General features: G+C 40.4%; 1 protein-coding gene across 1 annotated transcript; it reads right to left on the reverse strand.

The window, feature by feature from the left end:
• LOC100728848 (cytochrome P450 2B4) lies at positions 1-25,177 on the reverse strand. Its single transcript, XM_003462021.4, has 9 exons — positions 24,969-25,177; positions 17,328-17,490; positions 17,047-17,196; positions 15,392-15,552; positions 14,682-14,858; positions 13,965-14,106; positions 12,587-12,774; positions 12,256-12,397; positions 1-1,013 (listed from the first exon to the last, which is right to left on the reverse strand). The coding sequence occupies exons 1-9, from the start codon at positions 25,137-25,139 to the stop codon at positions 811-813; spliced, it is 1,497 nt and encodes a 498-aa protein (XP_003462069.2). The 5' UTR covers positions 25,140-25,177; the 3' UTR covers positions 1-810.
• Between the last annotated feature and the right edge of the window lie 764 nt (positions 25,178-25,941).

Genomic DNA, 25,941 nt, shown 5'->3' on the forward strand with positions numbered 1-25,941 from the left:
TCACATTTTGTATAGCTTTATATGAAATATCCAGAAGACCAGAAGGAAATACAGTGAGACAGAAATCAGATTGGTATTTGCAGGGGCTGGGGTTAGGAGATCAGTGAGTGGCTAATTAATAAGTACGTGGCTTTGGGGAAAGTGAGAAATAATGTCTGAAACTAGATAGCAATGTAGGTACAATCTCGTTAATGAACTAGATAGCAGCACTGAAATGTATTCTTTAGAATGGGCCATTTCATGTTATGTGAATTTGATTTTCAACAAAGCTGTCATGAAGCATTTTAGATTTCCAGTATGAATCTGCTTCTCCACTCATGGCATCGTGATCTCAGGTAGCTGTTGTCATTCCCTGACCTCTGTTATTCATCCATAGAATGGGCATGACCCCTGCACCCATCACCTGGGGCTATTGAGAGGGGAATTTTCTACATAGAACCTCACAGAGTACAAGGAGTTGACAAATGCAAAGTGACTGTTCTGGGCAAGGACAAACTCACTCAGCATGAGCTGTATCCTGGGAAGCAGAACTTCAGAATGTTCTTGAGCCAAGTTGTCTCTTCTAACACCTTATTTCTTTAAATATACCGAATAAAGGGCATGAGTATTGTTAATACAGTCCTAACTGTGGAACCTCTATTCACATAAGGAAGGAAAAAAACACAGAACATTGGAAGAACTGCAAGAGTATGGAAACAAACCTATAACAAAAACTTTTGCAAAGAGTCAGGTAAGGGGAAGGATGCTGGTTTACAACAGGTTTCTCGGATGCAGGACGTGAAGTCAGGGCACTGAATAACCCTGTGGTCTTTATTTCTCTCTTGAGTCTATTGTGCGAGGCAGGAAGGAAATCTGGTATGTTGGGGGCACTCTGCCAATACCAAGCTCCTTGGGTGTCAAGTCAATATCCTCTGGAGCCACTGGACTCGCTATGGAGAAGTTCTGAAGGATAGTGGTGAAGAAGAGAAACAATTCTGCACGGGCAACACCTTCTCCAAGACAGATACGCTTCCCTGTGGGAACAGAGGATCACAAATATTGGTCAGGATGATATTCTTTGCCCTGTCACATTCCTAATCTTAAACACCTGTGGCCATTGCACAGGCATGACCTTTAATCTGCAGTATTGGGTAGACATGCAGAAGGTTCCCAATCCTTTTGATACTGGGAGCAGATCATTGGATGTATGTTCAGTGTTCAGTAGGAGTTAGGAGATGCAGTCATTTGTAGTTTTGTTTGATTTCCAAAGGTTTCAGCATCCCCATATGAGACTGTGAGGGTGACATTATAGAACAGCAAACTTATAGAAATTTCATAGAAGAAGTTAAAAATCAGTTATTAACCTGTGTCTGTTCTCATGCTGCCTGTCACATAGATAGACTGCTAAGCTCAGCCTTGACTGTCTGCACCCAACTGTTTTTCTCAGATAACTAATCAACCTGACTGCATCCAGCTGAGATGTCTGTGTTTCTGCACTTAGAAAAACATATATAGGCATTCCAACTTGCTTCACGAACTTCATGTCTGGAACAGATTGGCCAGTCAAGGATGCCTTTAATTCTGCTTTCTCTGCTTGAGCCCTCCTCCCTCCCTCCCAGGATGTGCCTGCCATTGATAAACAATTCTGTTTTTAACTATTTTAAAAGGAAAAAGAATAAAAATGATGATACAGAATTTCAAAACAGAATAGTAAAAGATTAGCGCTGGTTAATATATTGCATGTTATTTTTTATCTTCAAAGCGGCTGTTAAGACTACCAGATATAGGCTTTAAAAATGATTAAACAATCAAACAATGAAAGCAGAAACTGTTGCTTTTGATGAACTAACAGGGATTAATGGTATAGTTACCTATTTTCTCCTTTCCTCTATCCCAGTTGCTTTTTTCTTTTGAGCAGTTTCCTTTCTTTTCCCTTGCTCAGTATCTATTACACATTTTGGATCCTATTTACACTTTCAAGTTTTTACACAAAGGAGACAACACAATATCTACACATGTGAGTCTAATTCATTTCACAAATGAGTACAGTGTCTACTTGTATCCATTTACCTATAAAAGATTCAAGTTGTGGCTGGGAATTTAGCTCAGTGGCATAAGTTCCTGCCTGGCAAACTCAAGACCATGAGTTCGAGTCTCAGTACAAAAAAAAAAGGCTCAAGTTTATCCTTCTTTATAGCTGAGTAATAATTCCATTGTATAAAAATACATCTTTTTATCCATTCCATGGTTTAAGTTGTTTCAACATTACTTGGCCAGTTAAGAAATGCAAATTAATGATTAAAATATATAAAAATATGTGGTAATCATGATTCCCCATTATGTGGCCTTGAAGCCTTATAAAGTTTTCACTCATTAATTAGAAAGGCTTTATTCTGGGCTTCTTGATATGGAAATATTTGAAGCTATAGTATATGAAGTTTTATCCAAATATTTCAAGGAAAAAGACAGACACTATGGTAACTACTATTAAGTCAGGTTATATGGTGGTGAAGTACTAGGTTGCTGAAACAGTCAAGCTTTGACCTCTATTGTTATATTGTTATGTCCTGTTTTATCTCAATCTCCCCCTTATTCTTTAAAAAAATTATTTAGTTATTTCTTATGTTTGTCTTAATTAAGGGGAAAAATTTAAAAAATTAGGATATATAATAGTAACTCTTTTTGATTTCCTATTAACTTGTTTTGAAGTCCTGTAATACTCCCACGATCTTGTTTTGACTGATTAGACTCTGTTCCATTCTGTATGATAGTATCAAGTTTGAGGGTATAGGCAACTACTGTGAAGGCAATAAGATTCACGAAGATGCCCATTCTGGTTTGACTATTGTCTCCTTTGGAAGTCCTGTAATGTTTACAATGCCTAAGTTTTATTGATCTTGTTCTCTACTGTTTTGTCTAACTTTATAATATCTAATGAGATAGACAATTCTTTTTAAGAAAACAAGAGACAACCTTGATAACCATTGTTGATAACCTTGTACTCTGTTCTACACCATGTGCTATGTCTATCCTTGGTTTTGACTGACAGCTTTGTTTTGCCATATTTGACTGTATTCTCTCCTCCCCAAAAAAGTAACAAGAACTAAGGAGTAATAAAATCCAAAATGTGTAAATTTTGTTGTAAAAAAGAGAGGGGAAAAAAAGAGCTCTAATGGATATAACAGCAAGTGTGTTTAGGGGTGTTAAATAGCTGACTATATCAATGTTTTTGGATCATTGAACACAGCTGTTTGCAGTCTCCCTGTTTGAATGTCCACCTTGTATTCTTTGATACTGTGATTTGAGCAACTATTTTCAAGATGATAATATGCAATCTATTAACAGGTTATTTCCTACTGTTATTTTTGTTTGTTTGTTTGTTTGTTTTTTGTAGTTCTGTATTACATGTACCCTTACCCCGCTTTGTTTTGTTTTGTGTTTTTCTCTTTTTCCTCTTAAATAAAATTAAAAGAAATGCAAATTAAACAGTTCTGAGATTCCATCTCACTCCAGAAACAATGGCAATCAACAAATAACAAATGCTAGTAGGGCAGCCCTATTCTGCTTTCTCTAAACTAAGGTAGAACTCACAGGAAGCAACCCTCATCCTATGTACACCTCCATGCTGCCATTGTTCCCAACTACCAACAAAACAAGGGAGAAGGCCACAGCAACAGGTCCTTGGAGTGACTGATGAAACTCAAGACTAAAGACTTGTTACTGGGGAATTCCTTCCTCCCAAAAGATAAGAAAATTGGACATTGGTGTTTTCCATGGGTGAAAGCTGTTAAATTTGATTTAAAGCTGCCTACCTATATAGAAAGCTGAAAGCTAACTCAGTATATAAAGAAACTGCAGCTGACTTGAGAATATATATATATATATATATATATATATATATATATATCTCCAGAATATATCCAGCAATCACAGGCTACAAACTGCTCAGACATGTCCAAATAAGACAAAACAAGAGAAGGTTTAAGAATACATAGACAACCTTACCATGAAGTTCCAGATCTAAAAATCATCACATTCAAAAGTTGGAGGGAAGATACCTAAAGATAGTCTCTGGTTTTTTAGTTTTACCTGGTTCAGATATGAACTCTATATCTCATCACATTCAAACTGCTAAGTTTAGCAAACATGAGGGACATAATCAAATTTTAACTACTCTACAACAAAGTATTATCACTACTTACTATATTTTAGTCAGATAATATATTTGATTCACAGGTTTTTTTTCAGAACAAAACAATTTAAGCAACATAGTGTTTCACCACAGGATAACCCGACATAACAGTAGTTACCATAGTGTCTCTTTCCTTGAAATATCTAAGTATACCTTCATATACTATTGTATCAAACATAACAAGAGAGTGTAAAAGCATTCAACAGGGTAGAAGTATTACAGGGTATATAGAACCAACTAACACAAAATGAACAATGGTTTCTATATTATCTCCTTGTCTATAAAAATTTTGTTTATACTATCATATATAATAATATCCAATAAGTCGCAAAATGATAAAACCAATGAAGACAGAAGGACAAAAGCTTGATAGGACTTCAAACCAAGGTGATACTAAATCAACACTAGCTCTTACAAGGTCTTGTTTTCTTCAAAATAACTGTTCATACCATCACAGACAATAAAATGAAACAACCCAGAATAAAACCATTACAATTAATGAATGAAAACATTATAAGGCTTCAAAGCAATGTAATGGAGAATCATAATTACCACATACTTTTATGTATTCTTATCATTTCTTACACTAGGGTAACTATTCAGTATTTGTACATGTGAGTTTGATTTATTTCACTTATGAGTATTGTCTCAAGCTGTGCCCATTTGTTTCTAAATATCTCAATGTGATCATTCTTTATAGCTGAGTAGTACTCCATTGTATAAAGATACCACAATTTTTATATCCATTCCTTGCTGATGGACACTTAGGCTGTTTCCAAGATCTGGCTATCACAAGTTGTGCTGCTTTAAACATGGATGCACATAAATCACTGCGGTATGATGCTTTCGGTTCCTTTGGCAATACGCCTAGAAGTGGAATAGCTGGAACAAATGGGACTTCCAATCTCAGATTTCTGAGAAATCACCAGACTGACCTGCACAATGGTTGCATCAGTCTACACTCCCACCAGCAGTGCAGGAGAGTTCCTTTTTCCCCACAGCCTCTCCAGCATTGATCCTGGCCATTCTTTCAGAAGCGAGATGGAATCTCAGTGTGATTTTAATTTGCATTTCTCTAATGAGTAATGATGATGAACATTTTTTCATGTATTTATCTGTTATTTGTATTTCTTCATCTGAGAAGTGTGTATTCATCTCAGATGCCCATTTTTGGACTGGATCTTTGAATTTTAGGCATCTGATTTTTTTTTAATTCTCTATATGTTTTAGACAGAAGTCCTGTGTCTGAGGAACAGTTCACTAAGATTTTTTTCCCAGATTGTGGGTTTTCTTTTTACTATGCTGAAGATTTCTTTTGATGTGCAGAAACTTTTTAATAAGAAGTGATCCCAATTACTGATTCTGGGAAGTATTTCCCATGCAGTTTGATTCCTGTTCATGAATTCTCTACCTACCCCTATGTCTTCAAGATGTTTAGCCAATTGCCTTCCAACAGATTTAATATTTTTGTTTTAATATTCAGATCTTTTATCCATTTAGATTTTAATTTAGTACATGGTAATAGGCATGGGTCTAGTTTTAGTTTTTGGCAAATGGAGACCCAGTTTTTCCAACACCAGTTTTTAAACAGACTGTCATTCTTCCAGTGAACATGTTTGGCCCCTTTATCAAAGATACGGTGGTGGACAGTGTTTGTAGTTGTGGTTCTGTCTTCTAGTCTATTCCATTGGTCTTTTTTAAAAATTTTATTTAAGGACAAAAAAAAATCAGAGAAAGGGTACAAGTTATACAGATTTACAGAAAAAAATAAACAGTAGGAAATCACTAGTTAATGGATTACATATTGTCATCTTAGAAATAATTGTTCAAGTCACAAAATTAAAGCTTGTAAAGTGGACATTCCAACAGTGAGACTGCAAACAGTTCTGTTCAATGATCCAACAAAACTCAGTAATATCATTATCTATCTTATACACTTAAATATACATGCAGTTATATCATTTAGAGCACTTTCTTTTCCTCTCTTTTGTACAATGACTATTACACATTTTGGGTTTTGTTGCTCCCACAGTTCTTATTACTTTTTTGGAAGGGAGTAGAACCAAATGTGACATAACAGAACAGAGTCAATCAAATCAAAAGGGTGGACATAATAGATAATGTAAAAGCATAATACAAGGTGATCAACAATGGTTACCATAATGCCTCCCGCTATCTCTAATAGAATTGCCTATATCATTAGTTATGATAAAATTGAACAAAACAGTAAAGAACAAAACTGACAAAACCAAAGCATTGCAGACATTATAGGTCTTCAAAAGTAGATAATAGATAACGAGAATGGGCGTCATAATGAATCTCACTATCTTCACAGCTGTTGCCTAAACTTTCGAACCTGGTACTATCAAGCAAAACATAATAGGGGGATATCAGTCAAAAAAAGATGGTGAGAGTTATACAGGGATTTAAATCAAGATAATGGAAAGTCAAAGTGAATTACTATAATATATCCTGCTATGTTTTATTTTTCCCTTAATTAAAAAGATAAAAATAAAAAAGTAAATAATGAAGTGGAGATAGAGATAAAAGAGGGCATAGCAGCAAAACATAACCATTTAAGCAGAATAGTGTTTCACCACAAGATAATCCTGACATAAAAGTAGTTACCATATTGTCTCTTTCCTTGAAATCTTTGAGTATAACTTCGTATACTGTAGCATCAAATATATTAAAACAATTTAAAACCATTTAAGAGAATGACAGCATTACAGGGTATTTAGAATCAACTAACAGAAAATGACCAATGGTTTCTGTATAATCTCCTTGTCTTTAAAAGTTTTTGCTTATACTATCATACATAATAAAATCCAATAAAATACAACCTGTTTAGACCAATGGAGACAGAAGAACAAAAGCTTGATGAGACTTCAAAACAAGATGATACTAAATCAGTATTACCTCTTAAGACATCATTTTCTCCAAAATAGCTGTTCCTATCATCCAATCTTCTCTGCTTCATTTCTGTTGAGCTCTTTTTCTGTCATTAGTTGTCAGTTTGTCTTCTTCATTTTGTTTTCTGCTCCATTCATTGTGGCCTCTCTGCCACTACTTCTGGATTCTTCGTATTTTTCTTTTTTAGAATATCTTGCAGTATTCTCTGTAGAGTTGAATTGGTATTTGTGTATTCCCCTAGCTCCTCTTTATCCTGGAAGCACCTTGTTTTTCCATCAATTTCCAGGGATAGTTGTGCAGGATATATCAATCTTGGCTGGAGATTATTATCTTTCAAAGCTTGAATTATTTCCCCCCACACTCTTCGTGATTTGATGGTTTGTGCAGAGAAATCTGCTGTAATTCTGATGGGTGTTCCCTTGTAAGTGGTCTGTTTCTTTTCTCTGATGGCTTTTAGTATTCTGTTCTTGTATCGAATTTCTGGAATTTTTATTATTATATGCCTGGGTGTTGCTCTGTTTGGGTTGTAGGTGGCTGGAGTCCTGTATGCTTTATATAGAGTATCTTTACCTTTTGCTAAATTAGGAAAATTCTCCTGGATTATTTCTGTGAGTAGCTTTTGTATTTCATTTGTTTGTGTCCCTACTTCTTCTTTTATGTTCTTAATTCTTAAGTTGTTGACCTTCTTATCATCTTCTAGTCTTTGTATTATTGCTGTTTGTTTCTTTGTTATTTTTAAGAAGTTTTTCATTTCATGCACCCATAGTACAAATCTGCCCTCCAGTTCAGATAATCTGTCCTTAGTTTCTTTCAAGCTGTTATGCCAGTTTTTGATAGAGTTTTTATTTTCCTGGTAGTCTCTTTGAACCTGCTTCACATATTCTATGCTTTCTCTATTTTCTCCATCAAACAATTCTCCCCTTTTTTTCTGTTCTTCCATTCCACCATCTGTTTTTTTCTTGGGTGGGCTTAGCATTTCTCTAACTATTCTGCTTATTTCTAGCTTCAGGTCATTAATAACTTCATTCCTGAACTCATCTATGAGACTCTCTAGATGGCGCTTTATATCTTTTGGTGCGGTGACACTATTGCCTGTTTTTCAGGATTGGGGGCCGAAGGGCCTTTCTTGTTGCTCCCTCTTCCCATAGTCTTTGTTCCTTATATATGCAAGTGTATATAGGAGGCCCAGCTTCCCTATCTGTCAGCCACAGCCTGATTGAATTGTGCAGGCTAGGTGTTCCCGCCCACCGCAGCACACCAGGAAGTTGCAGACCAGGCAGCCTACACGGGGCCCGCCCCTCCAGGGCACCCTCAGGCTCTGGGATCTGGGTTGTGCTAGCCTACTGGGTCTCAGCCAGCAGTGTCACGTAGGCTAGGCACTTCTCACCAATCCTGCTTGAGAGGGGGATACGTGGCTGAAGTTGCTGCAGTGCCCTGCTCCCGCAAGTCTGCCCAGTCCCAGAATGTCCCCTGCTGGAGTCTCCCAAACCGTGGGAAGAGTGTCAGTTTCTCTCACTCACCTCACCACAAGTCAATGCACAGCTCCCCACCCATCCTGTTTTCAACTCCGTTCGCCAATTCCTGTTCTCAGAGCTTCCGCACATCTCTCTCCCTGCCGAGCTGATGTAGACCCAGCCTAGCGTGGCAGGAAACCCAAATCGCGGCTTCCAATGCCGCGGGCTCCAGCTTACACACTGAGGCTTTTCTGTTCCTGTTATAGCACCAGGATTGCATTCCAAGTTGGTTTCTCTCAGCCCAGTTCGTTCTTGGGTCACTGGGGCATATCTCCTCCTGCTTATGATTCCTTACTCAGCACCATTCCTGAATTCTAAGCTGAGTCTTTCAGAGAGCCTCCGTAGCTGGTGCTATCTGTCCACCATGTTCTCCCGGAAGACCACAATATATTTTTTAAAAATCAAAGTTAGAGGCGATATCTAAGTAGTATTTAAGTTCCATTGTGTGTCCATCTCCAACCCAGCTAGTGATTAGAAAACCAACGTTGGTTAGCAAGACGTTTATTTCAGAGCAGCCTCTTCTGTTTGCTGGGAAATGTGACCCTTCAAAGGAGGAAAGAAGTCAGCCCTGGCACCACTATTCCATTGGTCTTTGGCTCTGTTTTTATTCCAGTAACATGTTGATTTTACTATAGTTGCTTTGTAGTATAACTTGAAGTCAGAGATTGTGATGCCTCCTACCTTGTCTTTGCTGCTTAGAACTGTCTTTGCTCTTCTAGGTGTCTTTCTGTTCCAGATGAGTTTTAGGAGTGATTTCTCTAGATCAATGAGGTATATTTATAGTATTTTTATTAGGACTGCATTGAATCTGTGTAACAGTTTTGGGAGAATGGCCATTTTCACAATATTTATACTTCCTATCCATGAGCAAGGGATGTCCTTCCATTTTCTAAGATCCTCTTCAATTTCTTTTTTCAATGTCTTCTAATTTTCCCTATATAGATCTTTCACTTCTTCCATGAGATTAATTCTTAAATATTTCATTTTTCTGTTTCTAGTGTGAAGAGTGTGGCTTCTCTTATTTCTCCCTCTGTGATTTTGTTGTTAGTGTATATAACTGATATTGAATTTTTTTTAAATTTTATTTAAGAGGAAAAAGAGAAAAACACAAAACAAAACAAAGCCGTGTAAGGGTACACATAATACAGAACTACAAAGAAAAAAAAAAACATACCAGTAAGAAATCACCTGTTAATAGATTAGATATTATCATCTTGGAAATAGTTGCTCAAATCACAGTATCAAAGAATACAAAGTGGACATTCAAACAGAGAGACTGCAAACAGCTGTGTTCTGTGTATTGATTTTGTATCCATATACATTGCTGAATTTATTTATTATATCTAGTAATCTTTCAAAGCAGTTTGAGGGGTCATACTTTTTTTGAATAAGAGAATTTTTAATGTTGAATTTAAGAAAAAGTCTGAGGTAGGGTTTCACTGTGCAGTTCAGGCTAGCTTTGAACTCATCTTGCAGCCCAGGCTGGCCTCAAACTCACATCAATCCTTCTACCTCAGCCTTCCAAGTGCTCAGACTACAGACATGCACCACCATGAATTCTGAATAAATATATTTTAAATCTACAAGAAACTGAATTATAAGAAATAGAAGATTAAGACCTAATTCTTCATTGCATGTACCATGAAATATATTTGATAGCTGTATGGATATCCTCATTCTTTATCAATGTGATACAGAGTGATGGTAAAAGAAAACTTTCTTAATCCAACAATATTTTCCCACATAACTGGAAGGAAGGTTAACACAAGAGGAGTCTGAGAGAGCCTGGCATGGTGGTGCAATCCCAGCACTTGGGAGGCTAAGGCAAAAAGATTGCTACAGGTTTGAGATCAGTTTGGGCTGTATAGTGAATTCAAGACCAGCCTGAACTACATAACTACATAGTGTGACTCTGTCTCAACAAACCAAAGGAAAAAAGAGACAGAGAGAGACTGAGAAATAAGCTGATTTTCAAGTCTGCTGTCTTTGAATGTTGTTTTACAGCCTTGTACTTACCTGGAAAGATTTCTATTTATACCTGGACACCTGGTGGCTCAGATAGTGGCAGCAAAAAACCATTTATTCAATTAAGAACAAAAACCAAACCACCCAAGCTGAGTAGAAAATGGAAACACAGACAATTGAATGTTCCAAAACCTTCTCCAGCAACTCAGTGCTTTAGGTAAATCCAAGCTCCTCTCCCAGGCTTCCAGGCACTGCCCAACTGACCTCTTCACCCTGCCCCTTTCCTAAGCTACACACCAGAGCTTTTTAGTTTCTCCAGTGCATCATGAAGACACCACCTTCAGTCTCCTGGCCTTTGCAACTTTTTCTTAAATTCAACTTTAAGTATCTCCCTGGGATAATCTTCCCAGTGGCTGATAATACTCACATATGAGGCTTCAATCTAGAAGCCAGGTTCTTAGATAAGTCTTCTTTCAACAACCCACATTAATTAGTCAGTATTTCCTATTTTGCAGCCCAAAGCCACTTTTAGAGCACTTACCATGACAAAGAGTAGCAATTACGTGTTGTAAGAATTTACTTTGTTCCAGGCAATCCCAAGTATACTTAATTACATCATAACTTTATGACTGTTTGATGAATGTCTACCTCCCCTGTCATCTTCAAAATATTTTGAGATAGGCTCTTGCTTCAGATGCTTCACATTTCCTGGGTCTGACACTATGTGCTTTGCTTAATGCATTATCTTTTTCCTCCCAAAGAGCACTGACTTCAGAGTAAGACTAATACATGAGGTCTGCCTCCTACTACTCTTATTGTTGTATTTTTTTATTAGTACATACTTGCAGTATATGCAGTTTACATTCATCTTGGTTAGTGGATATGTGCATATAATACAGCTTGGCTCTTTTATTTTTTCATCCTCTCCCTTCCAACCTTTGCCCTCCTCCTTCCCCATTGTTTAGTCTTCTTGATCTTATTAATCACATCCCATTTTCATGACCTATCATGTTTATGCTCCTTCAGGTGATTAGGTTACTGTGCACAGCATATTTTTTTTCTACTTATTTCCCACTTCCCTGCCCCTCCGCTTCATCTGCCTCTTCTGGACCAGTTACCATTTTCAGGAAACCACTCCCTTGTCTTCTTCCACCTCTCCCTTAATGTGCTCTTTGTTTGTACCATGCCTTCCTCAAATGAGAGACACTACATGTTTTGTTTATTTTACTTTGCCTTCAAAATATCAGTTTGCTCCCATTCAGAACTTCTTTTCAGTACTTAGGATTGAGTTCAAGACTTTGTGCATGCTAGTCAAGCACTCTACCATTAAGCTACATCACCAGCCCCTTTTTATTTTGAGATAGGCTCTTGTTTCAGATGCTCAGGCTAACCTCGGACTGGCAATCCTCCAGTCTCGGCCTACTAACTACCTACGATTACAGGTGTAAACACCCATATGTTTAGAAACTGTGTACTTGCCAAAGGTCCTGCTTATCAAAATGTGCTTTTAGGACATAATCCCACTGCTCAGGCCTCCTCAAGGATTGCAGTGGAGATGGACTAGTAGAGTTAGGTTAAAGCAAGGGAAATTAAACAAGGTCCTCAGTAAACAACTACTTGACATCCTTTGTCTCAAGGGGAGAATGAGAACCTCTCTCTAGTGTCTGGGAGGGGGCTAATGGGTCAACTTACCCATGGAGAAGGGAATAAAAGCTTCATTCTTCTTCAGTGCCCCTTTAGCATCCAGAAAGTGGTCAGGGTTAAAGAATTCTGGCTTTTCAAAGTGATGTGGGTCATGGAGAGCAGTGGACAGGAGTGGGTATACTTCAGTGCCCTGAGGAAACGGTACAAGATCAAAAAGTATGCTATTCCCTGGCCTCCACATGCAAAAACATAAATAAATAGACAAAACAAAACAAAGCTGAAATAAGGCTTCCTTGCTATGACAGTAACAGGAAGTTGAGATGTGGGTTAAGAAACCAAAGAGGCTCACACAAAGATGTTGGATCCCAAGTTGTCTCACCTTAGGGATGAAGAACCCTCGGAAGTGGGTGTCTTTGGTGACCATGTGGGGCAAACCAATGGGGAGCAGGTCCGCAAATCTCTGAATCTCACAGATGACAGCCTCAGTGTATGGCATTTTGGATCGATCATCCAAGGCTGGCTGGCGGTGTGAGCCAATCACTTGTTCAATTTCCTTTTGGACTCTCTCTGCACAGAAAAGGGGACAAAGAACCCCATGGCCCAAAGGCATTTGAGCAATAACAGGTTTTTCTTTGGACCAATGAACCAGAAAATCCCTACAGAAAACAGTTATACCATTCACACCCTCAAAGCAGACAGCTAAGGGTGAGAGAATGAGGGAGAAATTAACAAGAATTCTCATCCTTTAAAATCTAGTAATATTACAAACTATCTCCCCACATCCACAGCTATACACACACCTCACAATTTTGTATAGAATTTTGTATTAACACCAAAACTCCTCCTCTAAAATGAATAAGATATGAACTAATATTTATGATGCTGGCAAGTGGGTCACTACTAGGTCATAAAGCATATAACAGAAGAATAAATCAATTACTTAATTCATGAACTGCTGGATGATAAAATGAGTCCATCAATCAATCAATGGCTAAATCATTACATGAAAAGACTGAAGAATGAATGAGGTAAATAAAACATTGAGTGAATGCATGTATCTGATTTATCAGTCATGTACGGATCAATTAATCTATTAGAAATGGTTCATAGACAAATGTCAATGAACTCAATCAATAATCATATGAATGCTAGATTTATGGAGGCATGTATGAATGCATAAAGTAATAAAGGAATGAGTAAATAAAGAAATGGAAGGCTTGAATGAAAAGTAAATGTGGTATGAATAAATGAGATTAACTGAATCAATGGAGGAATGATAGATAATTGAAGCCTAAATTGAAAGACTGAAGGTAAAGGAAGGAAATTTAGTTGAAAGAGAGCTAGGTGGGTCGATGCATGAATAATGTACTTGTTCAGTGACTCAGTGACAACTATCAGTGTTTGAGGGATCAACAAGTCAATTCATCAGAACAAATGAATAAAACTATACCTCCTTTGATGAATCATAGATAAAAGAATCAGTAAATATGCAGGTGAATTAATAAACAGATGGATGGATAGACAGATGGTTCACTGTTTAAGTGTGATGAGAGAAAACTGTGGAAAAACAGGTTAATAGAGGCTTGTTCACTGACCTGTACATCCCCAGGACTGGCTTAGTGGGGAGCTAGTCCAAAGCCTACAGAGTTCCTGGCACAAGTGCCCAGGGTTACCTCTCATCCATGAGATGCCCTCACCCCACCTCTGCAGCCCAGAGGACATCACAGGGCCTTCCCAACTGGCTATCAGTCACCCACCTGTGACATGGGGGTATTTGAGCAAAAACAGGAAGCCATAGCGGAGAGTTGTGCTGGTGGTCTCCGTGCCAGCAAAGAAGAGGGAAAGTGAGGTCAGGATGAGGTTCTTGTGGTGGAACTCGGTGTGTGAGTTAGACTTTTCCTAGGTCCAGAGTAAGGAGATACAATTGGTAAGGGAAGACCAAAGCCTTGCTGCAGGAAGTATCATCTGTCCCTCTGGGCAACCTCCCTCTGTTTCTGGGACTCAGGTGATCTGGCCTGCGTTGCATTTCTCCATCCTTGGCATCCAGTGCTGCTCTTTCTCTTTCTCTTTCTCTTTCTCTTTCCCTTTGCCTCCCCCCCCCCACCTCATTTCTCTTTATTCTGTCTGGCTGTTCTAATCTCTCTTCTTCTCTTTGGCTTGTTTCTCACTTTTGGTCTCTCCATTCTTTCTCTGTCTCTGTGAATCTTTTCTCTTGATGCGTTTTTTGCCCCTTGCTCTGATTTTCTTCCTGGGCTGGCCTTTGCCTCTTCTCTCATTCCCTCCCATTTCGGTTTCTCCTTCCTTTCTTCTCCTGCCGTCCACTTCATCTTCTTTTCTCTTTTACTCCATCTTACCTTTTCCTATTCACTCCTCCCTATCCTGTTTTTCCTTCTGCTCTTCTCCCCTTCTATCTCTTCCCTTCAGATCATCTCTCCATCCTCCCCAGCTATTCCTTCTCTTCCCCCAGCTCTCACTTTGTCCATGCGGAGCAGGAAGGTATCAATGAAGTCTCTAGGGTTGCTGGGGTCCAGAGTTTCACGGTGTTTCTCTACCCTGTGGCCAATGAACCTGTTGACTTCCTGCAGGTTTTTGTAGACTTCCCTGTGTGGGCCAGGAAAGTACTTCAGGATGGTGGAGAAAAGCTCAAATATCTGCAAAAAAGAAGGGGCAGTGACGTCCACATGGGGCCATGTTAAGAGATCACAGAAGTTTGAAGCTATCCTTGGCCTCAGAACTCCATGGACAATCTCTATCCCTCCATCTCTGTATCCTCTGAGTCTACCTTTCTCCTTCTCCTTAACACACACCCGCACACACGCACATACACACAGACACACTAACTCACACATACATTTTTGTGTCCCAGAATTTGTCTGTAGCCTTTATTTTCTTTTCCTGTCTTCTCTCTTTCCTCCCTTCTCTTTCCCAAGCCTTCATTTTATTTGTCTCTCCCACTTTATTTCCACATCCCCTTCACTATTCTTTCTCCTTTTCAGCCTCTTGGTCCCTGTTCACTGTTTGTCCCTCCCTTCAGGTCTCAGTGTTCCTCTCCTTGAGTGCTGTCTTCACTCTTCTCCTGTCCCTAGGTGCATTTCTGGTCCCCCCAAAGCAGGCACTCACTCCCCCTTGCCCTGACTGCTCCCCTCACCCCCCCTTGCCCCGTGCTCCAGCTCCCTCCCCTGACCTGACTGGATAAGGAGCTGACAAGTGCAAAGGACTGATAGAACAGGTCCAGCAGCCTCAGGAACTGCTGATCTTTGTAGTCAAAGCGTTCTCCAAACACAATAGAGCAGATGATGTTGGCAGTAGCAGACTGGAAGAAGAACAAGGGGTCCAGAAGATCTCCTGGGAAAAAGGACACAGAACCAATAGCCTGGGGAACATTTGGCTGCTGTCCTGTCTCTGTGTCACTGTAATGGCTCAGCAATAAAAGATAATTATAACAATAAGCTCTTACACTCATCTACATGTACTGTGTGCCACTCTGTATTCTAAAAGCTTCACGTGTTATTTTATTTTCCTCCAAAACACTGTGAGGAAGATGTACTTCTATTATTATTCCCACATTTGATAGAAGGATGAGTGACTAATAGTTAAATGATTTGACTGAGGTGACACAGCTACTCATTACTACAGGCAGCTTAGAGCCAGAGCCAGTACAGGTGTTGTTGGTCCCTACCCTGCATGTCACCCTGATCCCGGCTCCCTCTCTGTAAGCTAAAAAATGTTGAGCCCCAGGACAGATGTGGTGCAGCAGGGCCCATTGATGGCGTGTGCAAGTTTAAAACCCTGATCTCTTCTTCCTTCTTCACTTCATTCCTGTCACTCCGCCCTTCACCTCTTCTGCCTCCTCCAGGATTTTGCTGAGAAGGAGGGAGTCTTTGGCACAAAGATATCAGGTAGCTGTGATCTTCTCTATGTCTCTGTCTATCTCTTTCTCCCTGTCTCTGTCTGTCTCTGTCTCTATCTTTTCTCTCCCTCTTTCTTTCTCTCGCTCTTTGTATGTCTCACTTATGTCTCCTCTCTTGCCTTTATACACCTTTCCCTGAGACTCGTCCATCTGTCTCTAATTTTCTGTCTCACCTCATCTCTGCCTTTATTTTTCTTCCTCTTTGAGTCTTTCCCACTCTCTTGTCTTTTTCTCTTTCTTTGCCCCATTCATGTGTGTCTCTTCCCCTTTCCCAGTCTCTGTCTCCTTCTGTCTTTCTACTCAGTCCCTCTGTTCCTATTGCTTTTCCCCAGGCTTAGGTATCTCCACACATGATAAATAACTGGAATGAATGAAAAAATGCTAACCATGGAGGTGTAAACAAAGAGCCCTGTCACCTCTGCAGCCCTCTTACAGAGGATTCCAAAGGAACTGAAAATGCCTTCCTGAGAGCAGAGCACCGCCCCCCGCCCTGTCACTTTGCTCACTGCCTGCTCATCTGCATTTCATTCAAGGGAGAAGAAACACAATTCTCTAGTTTCACACCTCCTCTTTTTCCCTTTGCTTCTTTTTTACACAAGCAAGACTTGTGTAAAAGCTTTTGATGCATACAGTTAACCCATGAATTGATTTCCCTGAACACAAATGAATAGCATACAATCACTCAGCCTCTTTCTCCAAATTATTCGTGAACACCATGAGCCTCACAGATGCTTCTTTGGTTGTGCTGCTCTGCTGCTTATCTCTCTGTTCATTTCTATTCTGTCTCTTTCTGTCCCAAACCACGTATCTGCCTCTATTTGTATTCTTCTTGTGCATATGTGCCTTGCTGTGTTTCCATTGCTGTGCAACCTGCCTCTCTCTCTGTACCCAGTCTTCCTTCCCAACCCTTCCGAACCCTCAAGACTCACCCTTAGATTTCTTTATCTCCTCCACCAGACACTGAGCCTCCTCCTGAATCCGCTCCTCCACAGTCCGCTTTCCCATCCCAAAGTCCCTCATGGTGGCCAAAGAGAATCTCCGAAGGGCCTTCCAGCGGTCCCCATTGGCAAAGACCACACCTAGTGGTTGTAGGAGACACATGAGGTGCAGAGGAAGGGTCCCTCCCCACTTTTCTCCTCTTTTCTCATGTTCAGTTTCGCCAAGTCTCCTCCTCCATCCCGCCCCACCACAGTGCCTTTGAGGTGCTCACCATATCCCTGAAATGTAGGCTCTGCGACAGCAATCATCCCCCGGCCAGAAAAAGAATCAGCTTGGTCCACCAAGGCTTCCCGTATGGTCTCTGCCCCACACAGCATGACCACTGGCCTTGGCCCCAGGTACACGGTGAACACATCTCCGTATTTCTCTCGGAACTGCCAAACATACCCACAGCAGGGTTGCTATTAGTCAGTATACACACCACTTTTTAAACTATTAAAATGTTTAAATATATATTGATAATTAAATGCCACCCCCAGTATCCTTAATTCCTCCCTGGCGGCCTTGCTCCCTTCCTAGGACACAGAAACTAAAGGGTTAAGCCATCTGCCAACTAGGCTTCTCTGAGTGATTGAGGCTCTAAGAAGGTTGAATATTGCTAATCACATCTTTACTCATACCCTGATCTCCCTGGTATGTCAACCTAAAGAATTCTTGTGCCATAACTTCAATTTGCATTGTGACCCCCAGTAATTTCTGGGGAGAACAACTCTGACTCACCTTCTTAGTTCAAGGGAAGAAACAATAACAACCCTCTAGCCTGATTATGAAATTTCAAAAATTCTATCAGTTCAGCCTCTTGAGAAACTGGTAGACAGGACAGTCACCCCTTGGTATCTATGGGAAGTAGATATCAGGGGCCCCTTGGATATCAAAATCCTTGCTAATATTTGCAGAAAACGTGGGTTCATCCTTCTGTATACATCAAATCTTTTCCAGATTGCTTATGTCTCAAACAATAGGAACACTATATAAAAAGTTATTTACTGTATTATTTAGGGATTAACAGCAAGAAAAAGTCAGTGTATGTTCAATACTAGCACAATTTTTTTCAATCCAAAGCTGAGCTCATCTGGGGATGGAGAAGATCAGCTGTATTTATCAAAGCACAACGCAGGGATACTCAACAACTTCACCATCAAATACTTGCTCAACAAAAATGTGTACTTGTTCACCAAAACAAAAACAAAAAAACCCAAACTCAACCAGAATATTTATACAAGTCTTCTTAGTAAAGTGATCATTAGTGCATCAACTAGTGAGAGATTCACATGATGTAATATTATCAACAACAAAAAAGAGCCCACTAGATCTATAACCAAAACTCTAAATGAAATTCACAAATAAGATGTTGAGTGGAAGCAACAAGACACAAAAGCAGGGTTACATCATATTTTCTTGGGCCAGGGAATTAACTCAGTGCCATATGATGTAGAAGAAGAAGGAAAAGGAGGAGGAGGAGGAGGTAAAGGAGAAGGAGAAACAGAAGTTGTTTACATTTCCTTCTTTTATATAAAGTTCAAATGCAGCTAAAACTTACCTGTGGGAAGAATGCCAAGAGACAGAGTAGGAGGGGGGGAGAGGAGAAGGTGATATAGAAAGAATCAAGAATTAATGTACATGTACCAACCCCTAACATGAATGTAGTCATTGTGTACTGTAAACATATAAATAAAAATTTTTAAAACCAACCTATGATTTCAGAATAGTATGGCCATTGTCACTTTTTCTGCATGTCAATGAAAAGAGCATGTGCCTGAGCTGTCCATTTTGAGAAGGTCATGTCCAACTTAAAAAAATCTTGGCTCAAAAATCATAAAAATGGCTAACTCTACTATAAAAATATCTTAATTACTCTCTGCAAAGCCTTCTCACTAGTTTCGCTGCTTCTGCTCCTGTACCCTTTAAAATGGTTTCACCAGTCTCTGAGCCAGGGAAATCCTGTTAAAGTGTAAGTTACTCAACATTGCTACCCTCTCCAAGCCCCTCAAAGACCCACATCACTGAGAATAAGACCAAAGTCTATCCTATGATCCCTACAGCCTGACATGAACTGGCTCTGTCACTTGGCTGGTTTCTCCCCCTTCTGCCACTTATCCCACTCTGATCTGTCCCCATGCAACTCCCCGGGCTTCTTCCTGTCCTGATATTCCAACAACACCTGTTCTTTCTGACCACCTGCATCTTTCAGGATCTCTGCTCAGGAGCACTGCAAAGACAAAGTATTTCACTGATTCCACAGTCTGACATGGCTCTCACTACTTTCTAAAACACCAAGCTGCTTTATTTCGATCACAGCTTTTGTCTACCTAACACCGTTTCTGTTTATTTCTTGTTTATCTGTCACTCCCAGTGGAATGCCTGTGAGAATAATCACCATACATGCCTTGTCCAAGATGCACTTCCCAGCACATAGCAAATGTCCATAAATTATTAATGAATTAATGAACAAATGACTGAGTGGACTGAAATAGCACTTTCCATGCATTGTCTCATCTAATTCTTAAGCAACTTTAACAGTCACAAATTCTCATTGTCGCCATCCTACAGAGGAGAAAACTACAAACCTCTAACTCCAAAAGGATTTGGGAGCTTATTGGGGACTAGAAAAAGAACAGTGTCACCCTTTCCAGAGCTCGGTATTCAAAATCACAGATTTTGAATATCACAGATTTTGAAAATCACAGATTTAGAAATTCCTTGGAAATCCACAGAAGAGCTTTACAGGGCCTGCATAGTAAAGAAATTTATGCAAAAATATAGGTGAATATTTGGAGGGGAGGTAGCCCACACTTTTAATCACACTCTCCGAAACTGTACTGCCAGAGTGTTAAGTGGCATTAAGTCAAGGATTGTGGAGACAAAAGAGACCTACAGACCTATAGCTGCTAGGCCTCTGTTCCTTTCCCACATGCATGTGCCTGAGAGTTAGTGCCCTCTCATGCTGAGCCTCACTATCTATCTTAGTCCACCTCATGCTTCTATAGCAAAAAGCCTGAGAGTGGGTAATTTATAAAGAACATGGTTTTTGAGGTTTTTTTCCTTATACACTTCTTGGAGCTTCAGGGTCCAAGGTCATAGAGTCCAGTATCTGGCTGGGACCTTCTATGCTGTGCTGTCCTGTGGCAAAAGATGAAAGGACAAGAAAGCATGCACACAACAAAGGGGACCACATTCACTTTTACAGCAAAACCGTTTGAGTGATGACCACATTAATCAGCTCTCCTGACCTAATCACCTTTTAAGCATCCCACTTCTGAACACTATTGCATCAGGATTAAGTTTCCAACAAAACTACTTTGAGAGACATACAAATTTCCACCTCTATCCCCCCAAATTCCTGTTCCTCTCACAAGCAAAATACATTCATCCCATCCTGGAACCACAAAAATTCTTAACCTGTTCTAGCATCAACTCAAAAGTCAGGGGTCTCATCAATGAAACCAAGGCATGATTTCTCCAGAGGCAAACGCTCCTCCAGCTGTGAACTTAACACAGTAGTGAGACAGGCATAGGACAGACATTTCCATTTCAAAAGGGAGACATGGAAAAGAAGAAAGGAGTGACTGGTCCCAAGTAAGTCCAAAACCCAGCAAGCAAAAATATATTCTACCTTTGTAAGATATACAATCAGCGAGAAAAAAACTATGTACTGGTGGCTTTCATGTATGCAATGAAACTCTATTAAGGGGAAGGGCACTGGGTCTACAGTCCCTTGGTCAGGCAGCCTCTCCCAGGTCCTAACCCAGTCATTATCAGGGCCTCCTCTCACCTGCTCTTTTGCTCACTCACATGTGCTTATTTACTGAGCCCTTGCTGGGATCCAGGCACTATGCTCAGCACTGTGCTCAGGCTAATGTGACACTGCCGTGGCCATCACCAACAGAGGCAAGTGATGCACAAGAGCTTATGGTGGCAGTGGAGCATGATGTCACATACACCTGCAAGCCCAGCACTCAGGAGGCTGAGGCAGCATAATCACCAGGAGTTTGAGGCCAATTTGGGCTATGGAGCAAGACCCTATTTCAAAAATAAATAAATAAATAAATAAATAAATAAATAAGCTTATGGTGTGAACCTGACCATGTCTGAGGACCGAGACAGACTTCTCAGGGGAAATGACACTTGGCCTGGACATTTAAGAAACACCAAGAATTATGCAGGTTGGATGAACACAAGCCAAGGGACAACACATAAATGATCTCACTTTACTCCCAAGCTTTTGCTACAAGAAAAACTGAAGTATTTACTGCAAGGAAGAATGAGAAATGCTGGGTATTGTGGCACATCCTTAATCCAGCACTTAGGAGGCTGAGGCAGGAGAATCACTGTGAATCTGAGGTCAACCTGGGCTACCTCATGAGTTCAAGGCCAGCCTACACACAAACACAAATTCTCTGAATAGATATGAAGGAATAGATGAAACAGGAGAGTCCAACAGAAAACCAAAGGAAAAGGAAGAAAAAACATCAAAAAGTAAAGTGGGTTGTTTGTTTGTATTTTTGAGACAGAATCACTCTACATGATTTATGCTGGCTTTAAACTCACTACGTAGGCCAGGCTGATTTCAAATTTGCAGCAATCCACTTAATAGCCTCCCAAAAGCTGGGATTATAGCCATACTTCACTGTACCCAGCTCAAAAAATAAAATTTCAAACTAATAAATCTCCAGGTCCTCATCCAAAAAATGACTACCTAAGGCAACACTTTACCAACAAACATTTTATGTCCAAAGTTCAGTTTTCTAATGATATTGATATAAACTCAAAAAGAACAGCATTTTAATACAGAAATTTGTTGACTAGGAATTTCATTTTTCCAACGAACTCATTTCCATCTTTAATTCACAACAGTCAAAAACTGGTCCTTCCAAAATTAGTTATATTTTTCCAACATGAAAAGTACCCAGAACCATCTTTTTTATTATATATATATATATATATATATATATATATATATATAAAGTTTGGGCCAAACTCACTATTTTGTGTTTGTCAAGCAGGCATCTGTGCTGCTGAGCAAACCCCTGGCCACTTAGGACCATCTTTATACCTTAAAAAGTCTCATAGCATTGAAGCAACATATCAGGCTTCCCTAGAAATTTTAAAACATTATTACAAAACTGTAGAGATTTGACTGTACAATCCAAATGTGAAGAATTGTTAGACACTGTAGGGGATCATTGTTCTTCTGCCCTGGCCCAATTGAATTTCTTCCTATCGATTGACTTGAATAAGAAGTGTCTAACAGATTAGTGAAGCACAGTTCTGGGTGTGTCTATGGATGACTGACATATAGGATAAACAAGGAAAAACACCCACCCCAGGTATGCATCAATCAATAGGTTTGCAGCCTACACAAAATAAAAAGGGAAAGAAAGAAGTGTTCCTGTTTCAGAAGAGCCCCATTTTCAATGTTGCATTTGGAAGTGTCTCCAGTTTCTTCAGTCTTCTAATGTAGTCCTCTAAGGGTGACTCTACAGGGAGCTTCTCGACCTTCAACTTTGGACTGGTACTGCATCCTTAATGCTAGTAACATTCACATTCGAAGAAAAATTCACACAGTCACATTCCAGACCCAACAGCTGTCTGGAAAAGCAGCATTAGGCTTCCTGAGCCACAAATAAAAGCCTTTAGAGAGTATTCTGGCACACATATCTGCAAGCACCAGACTGCTGAGCCAAGCAGTTTGGAACTGAGCTGGACCTCACCAAGCCAAAGTGGCCAACTCTATTTGATTAAACTCCAGGCTCCACACATGATGTGCCTAAGGGATCCGTGCTGCTTTCTTCAGAAGATCACCAAAGCTTAGCACTCAGTCATCTGTCTGGACATGCATGGTTTGGATCTGATTTGAGTGTGTTCCCCATACATTTATGTGTTGAGAGCTTGGTCCCCGAGGTGGCCATGTTGAGAGGTAAGGGAGCTTTTGAAGAGTGGAGCCTAGTGGAGGGTAATTAGATCATGTAGGCACCACCCTTAGAACAGATTAATGCTGGTCTTTCAAAATGAGCTAGTTCTTAAGAAAACAGGTTGTTATAAAACAAAGCCTCCCCCATGTTTGGGGCCTTTCTGCATGTTGCAGATTCCATTTCTCCTCTTATACCATAGGGAGCCATCAACAAAGGCTGAATAGATGGTACTGCCTGATCTTGAACTGTCAGCCTCTAAAATTGTGAGCTAAGTAAAACCCTTTACTTTATAAAGTCTCAGCCTCGGGAATTTTCTCAGAGCAACAGAAAACAGAGTAAGGTGCCATGAAGTTCTATCCTTCTCAGGTGGATCACTTTATGGCTTGCCACCCCCCCTTCACTTCAGCCAGCCCCTCATATTGGTACCACAGTTCAGTTCCTACCTCCTCTCCAGCATACATGCCATGCTTTTCCATTCTCCTGGGTCTACTTCCTCGTCTTCACCCTGAACACCCATCATGAATGGGCTCATCTCCCCTCTTATTCTCATTCTTCCAGTCTTTATGAGTCTGTCCAAATCCTACCTCTGACATAAACCCTTCTGGGCCTTCAAATGATCTTAAAACTCCTATTTCTTTTCTTTTGTTCCTTACCATCCAGAACTCAGCCCCCAGCATCATTTCTGGTACCCACAACTAAAAGTAAAAGATGATATTATCAATAAATAGATCATTGATCACAAAAAAAGACTATTGCTAGCAAAGGGCTAAGAAGTCCAGGATTCCCAGAGTGTGATCTCCATAGCAAGAAGAGGACAGAGGAGCTGTATGTTTCTGTTGGTTCCCCAGCTCTTCTATCACCATCAATGTTGATTAATTATTAATGGTTATCAGTAGATGATTAGTCTGACCTGGTAGCAGAATCCTGTAATCCTAGCCAATCACAAGGCTAAGACAAATGAATTTCAGGACAGTCTAGCAATTTAGCAACATCCTGTCTTGAAATTAAAGAGGGTGGCGATGTGGCACAGGGCAGAGGTTCAGGGTTCCATCACCACTGTGATAAATAAATACATAATAAAACTAGATAATGAAACCTGAATTCGTGGCTGAAAAGCAGTGCTTACAGAGTCTAGTAATCGCTGGTTTCTATATGTGTTTGAAAAGTCCTTATCTTTTTTGCCATTATTTACCATTTTTGTGACATGAATTTTCTCGACTATAACAACAATTTTCATGCCAAACATTTGCCATGAAAAGAGGAGGTTGACATAAGTATGATTCTATTCTATCAATGAAGAAATCAAGATTTTTTTTCCCTCTTTTATTTTCCCACTCAGGGTCTCATTAGGTTGCCCAGACTGTCCTAGAACTCATGGTGATCCTCCTGCCTCAGGCTTTCCAGTGCTGGGAATACTGATGAGTGCCACCACACCTGGCCTTTTTACTGTATTTGTGACACATAATAAATATATTCATCATGGAGATTTGTGCGTTTACAAGTCATGTCTCGATCCTGTTTACTTCCCCTCCCTTGTCCCTTCCTAATAAGCACTCTTTACTGCCTCTGTTTTCCCCCCCTTCCACCTGATCGTCCTCAAACAGACTCAGGACAATATTTGTTCTCTGTGTTGACAGAGGTGAAACCTTTCTGACTGGTGCCACTGTCCTTTTACTCTTGCTTCTAGGCAGATATGCAGTATGCAGCAGAGAACAGTGAAATTCCACACCTCTAGCTCACACTCACACAATTCTATAGGCCCTCTCCAAGAACAGTGTCTCACACAATTCTGCCAGTGGTAAGAGACCTCTGACAACCTGACCAGCATCCACCAGGAGTCAAGATCGCACTTTATACACTGATCTTCCCCATCAGCCTCTGACCTTATAGGAGACTGTGCTCTTCCAGCCCGCCCTGGGTTCCAAACATCTGTGTCTCACCTGCAGGAAGGATTTGAACAGGCCTTTTCTGTTCATCTGCAGAATGTTCCCCAGGAAGGGCAGAGGATGTGGGCCTGGTGGGAGGTTGCCATGGGCCTTTGGGTGGCCCTTGAAAAGCAGAAGTAAGAGGCCCAGTAGGAGAGCAAGGAACAAGAGGAGACTGAGCTCCATGGTCCTGGTCTGACTGCCCTCTACCCTCTGCAGCCTTGAGCTGAACCTTTTATTCTCATCCTGCATCCTCAATTGTGCAACTTTGACCATTCTCCGCCTCCTCTATCATCCTAATCCAGAAATGTGATCTTAGAAGAGAGTTACCAGGCACCCAGACTTCCTGTTTGGGCAGCCAGATAACCTGGTCATTCCCTAGCCTTTTAACCTTCCATAGATATTGGCAGGGATACTACAAAACAGATGCAAAAGGGTACAAGAGTGTATCTGTATGCTGGGTACAAGCATTGTCAATTTTCTGAGTATGCATTTGGCTCTTTAGTTTATTCTGTCCCAGTTCGCTTGCAGCTGTGTATACCAACATGGTTTTCGATCTACGAAGGGTTATTTTGTACGTCGATGTGAATTGCGATTATGTGTTTCTGTGTATCAGTCCAGGTGTGCTTCTGTGTACATTCTTCATGTGGGGAGCATCTATGTATTCATTGTGTATTCACATGTGAAGACATGGTTGCATTTGTGTTGGGAGGTGGTAGGGACTTCTGCTCCTGTTGGTGAGTCTGCATGTGTCGGCTGTGCTTGTGCTGGTGTATGAGTGCGTCTCCTACTCAGGCTTTGTAAGGCCTGAAGAGGTCCCCGGTTCCCCCCCCACACACACTGCACTCTGTGAAGGACATAGGTGGGAGTGATGAGTGATTGGGAAATGGAAGAGGGTAAGACACTCTTTAGTGGGGGGACAGACAAAGGCAGACTGAGACAGAGACAGAGAGACAGAGACAAAGAAACCCAGCTGATGGGGCTGGGG

Source organism: Cavia porcellus, unplaced genomic scaffold (assembly GCF_034190915.1).
Source record: "Cavia porcellus strain 051 isolate PalLab524CR breed Dunkin Hartley unplaced genomic scaffold, mCavPor4.1 scaffold_7, whole genome shotgun sequence".
Taxonomy (NCBI): Eukaryota; Metazoa; Chordata; class Mammalia; order Rodentia; family Caviidae; genus Cavia; species Cavia porcellus.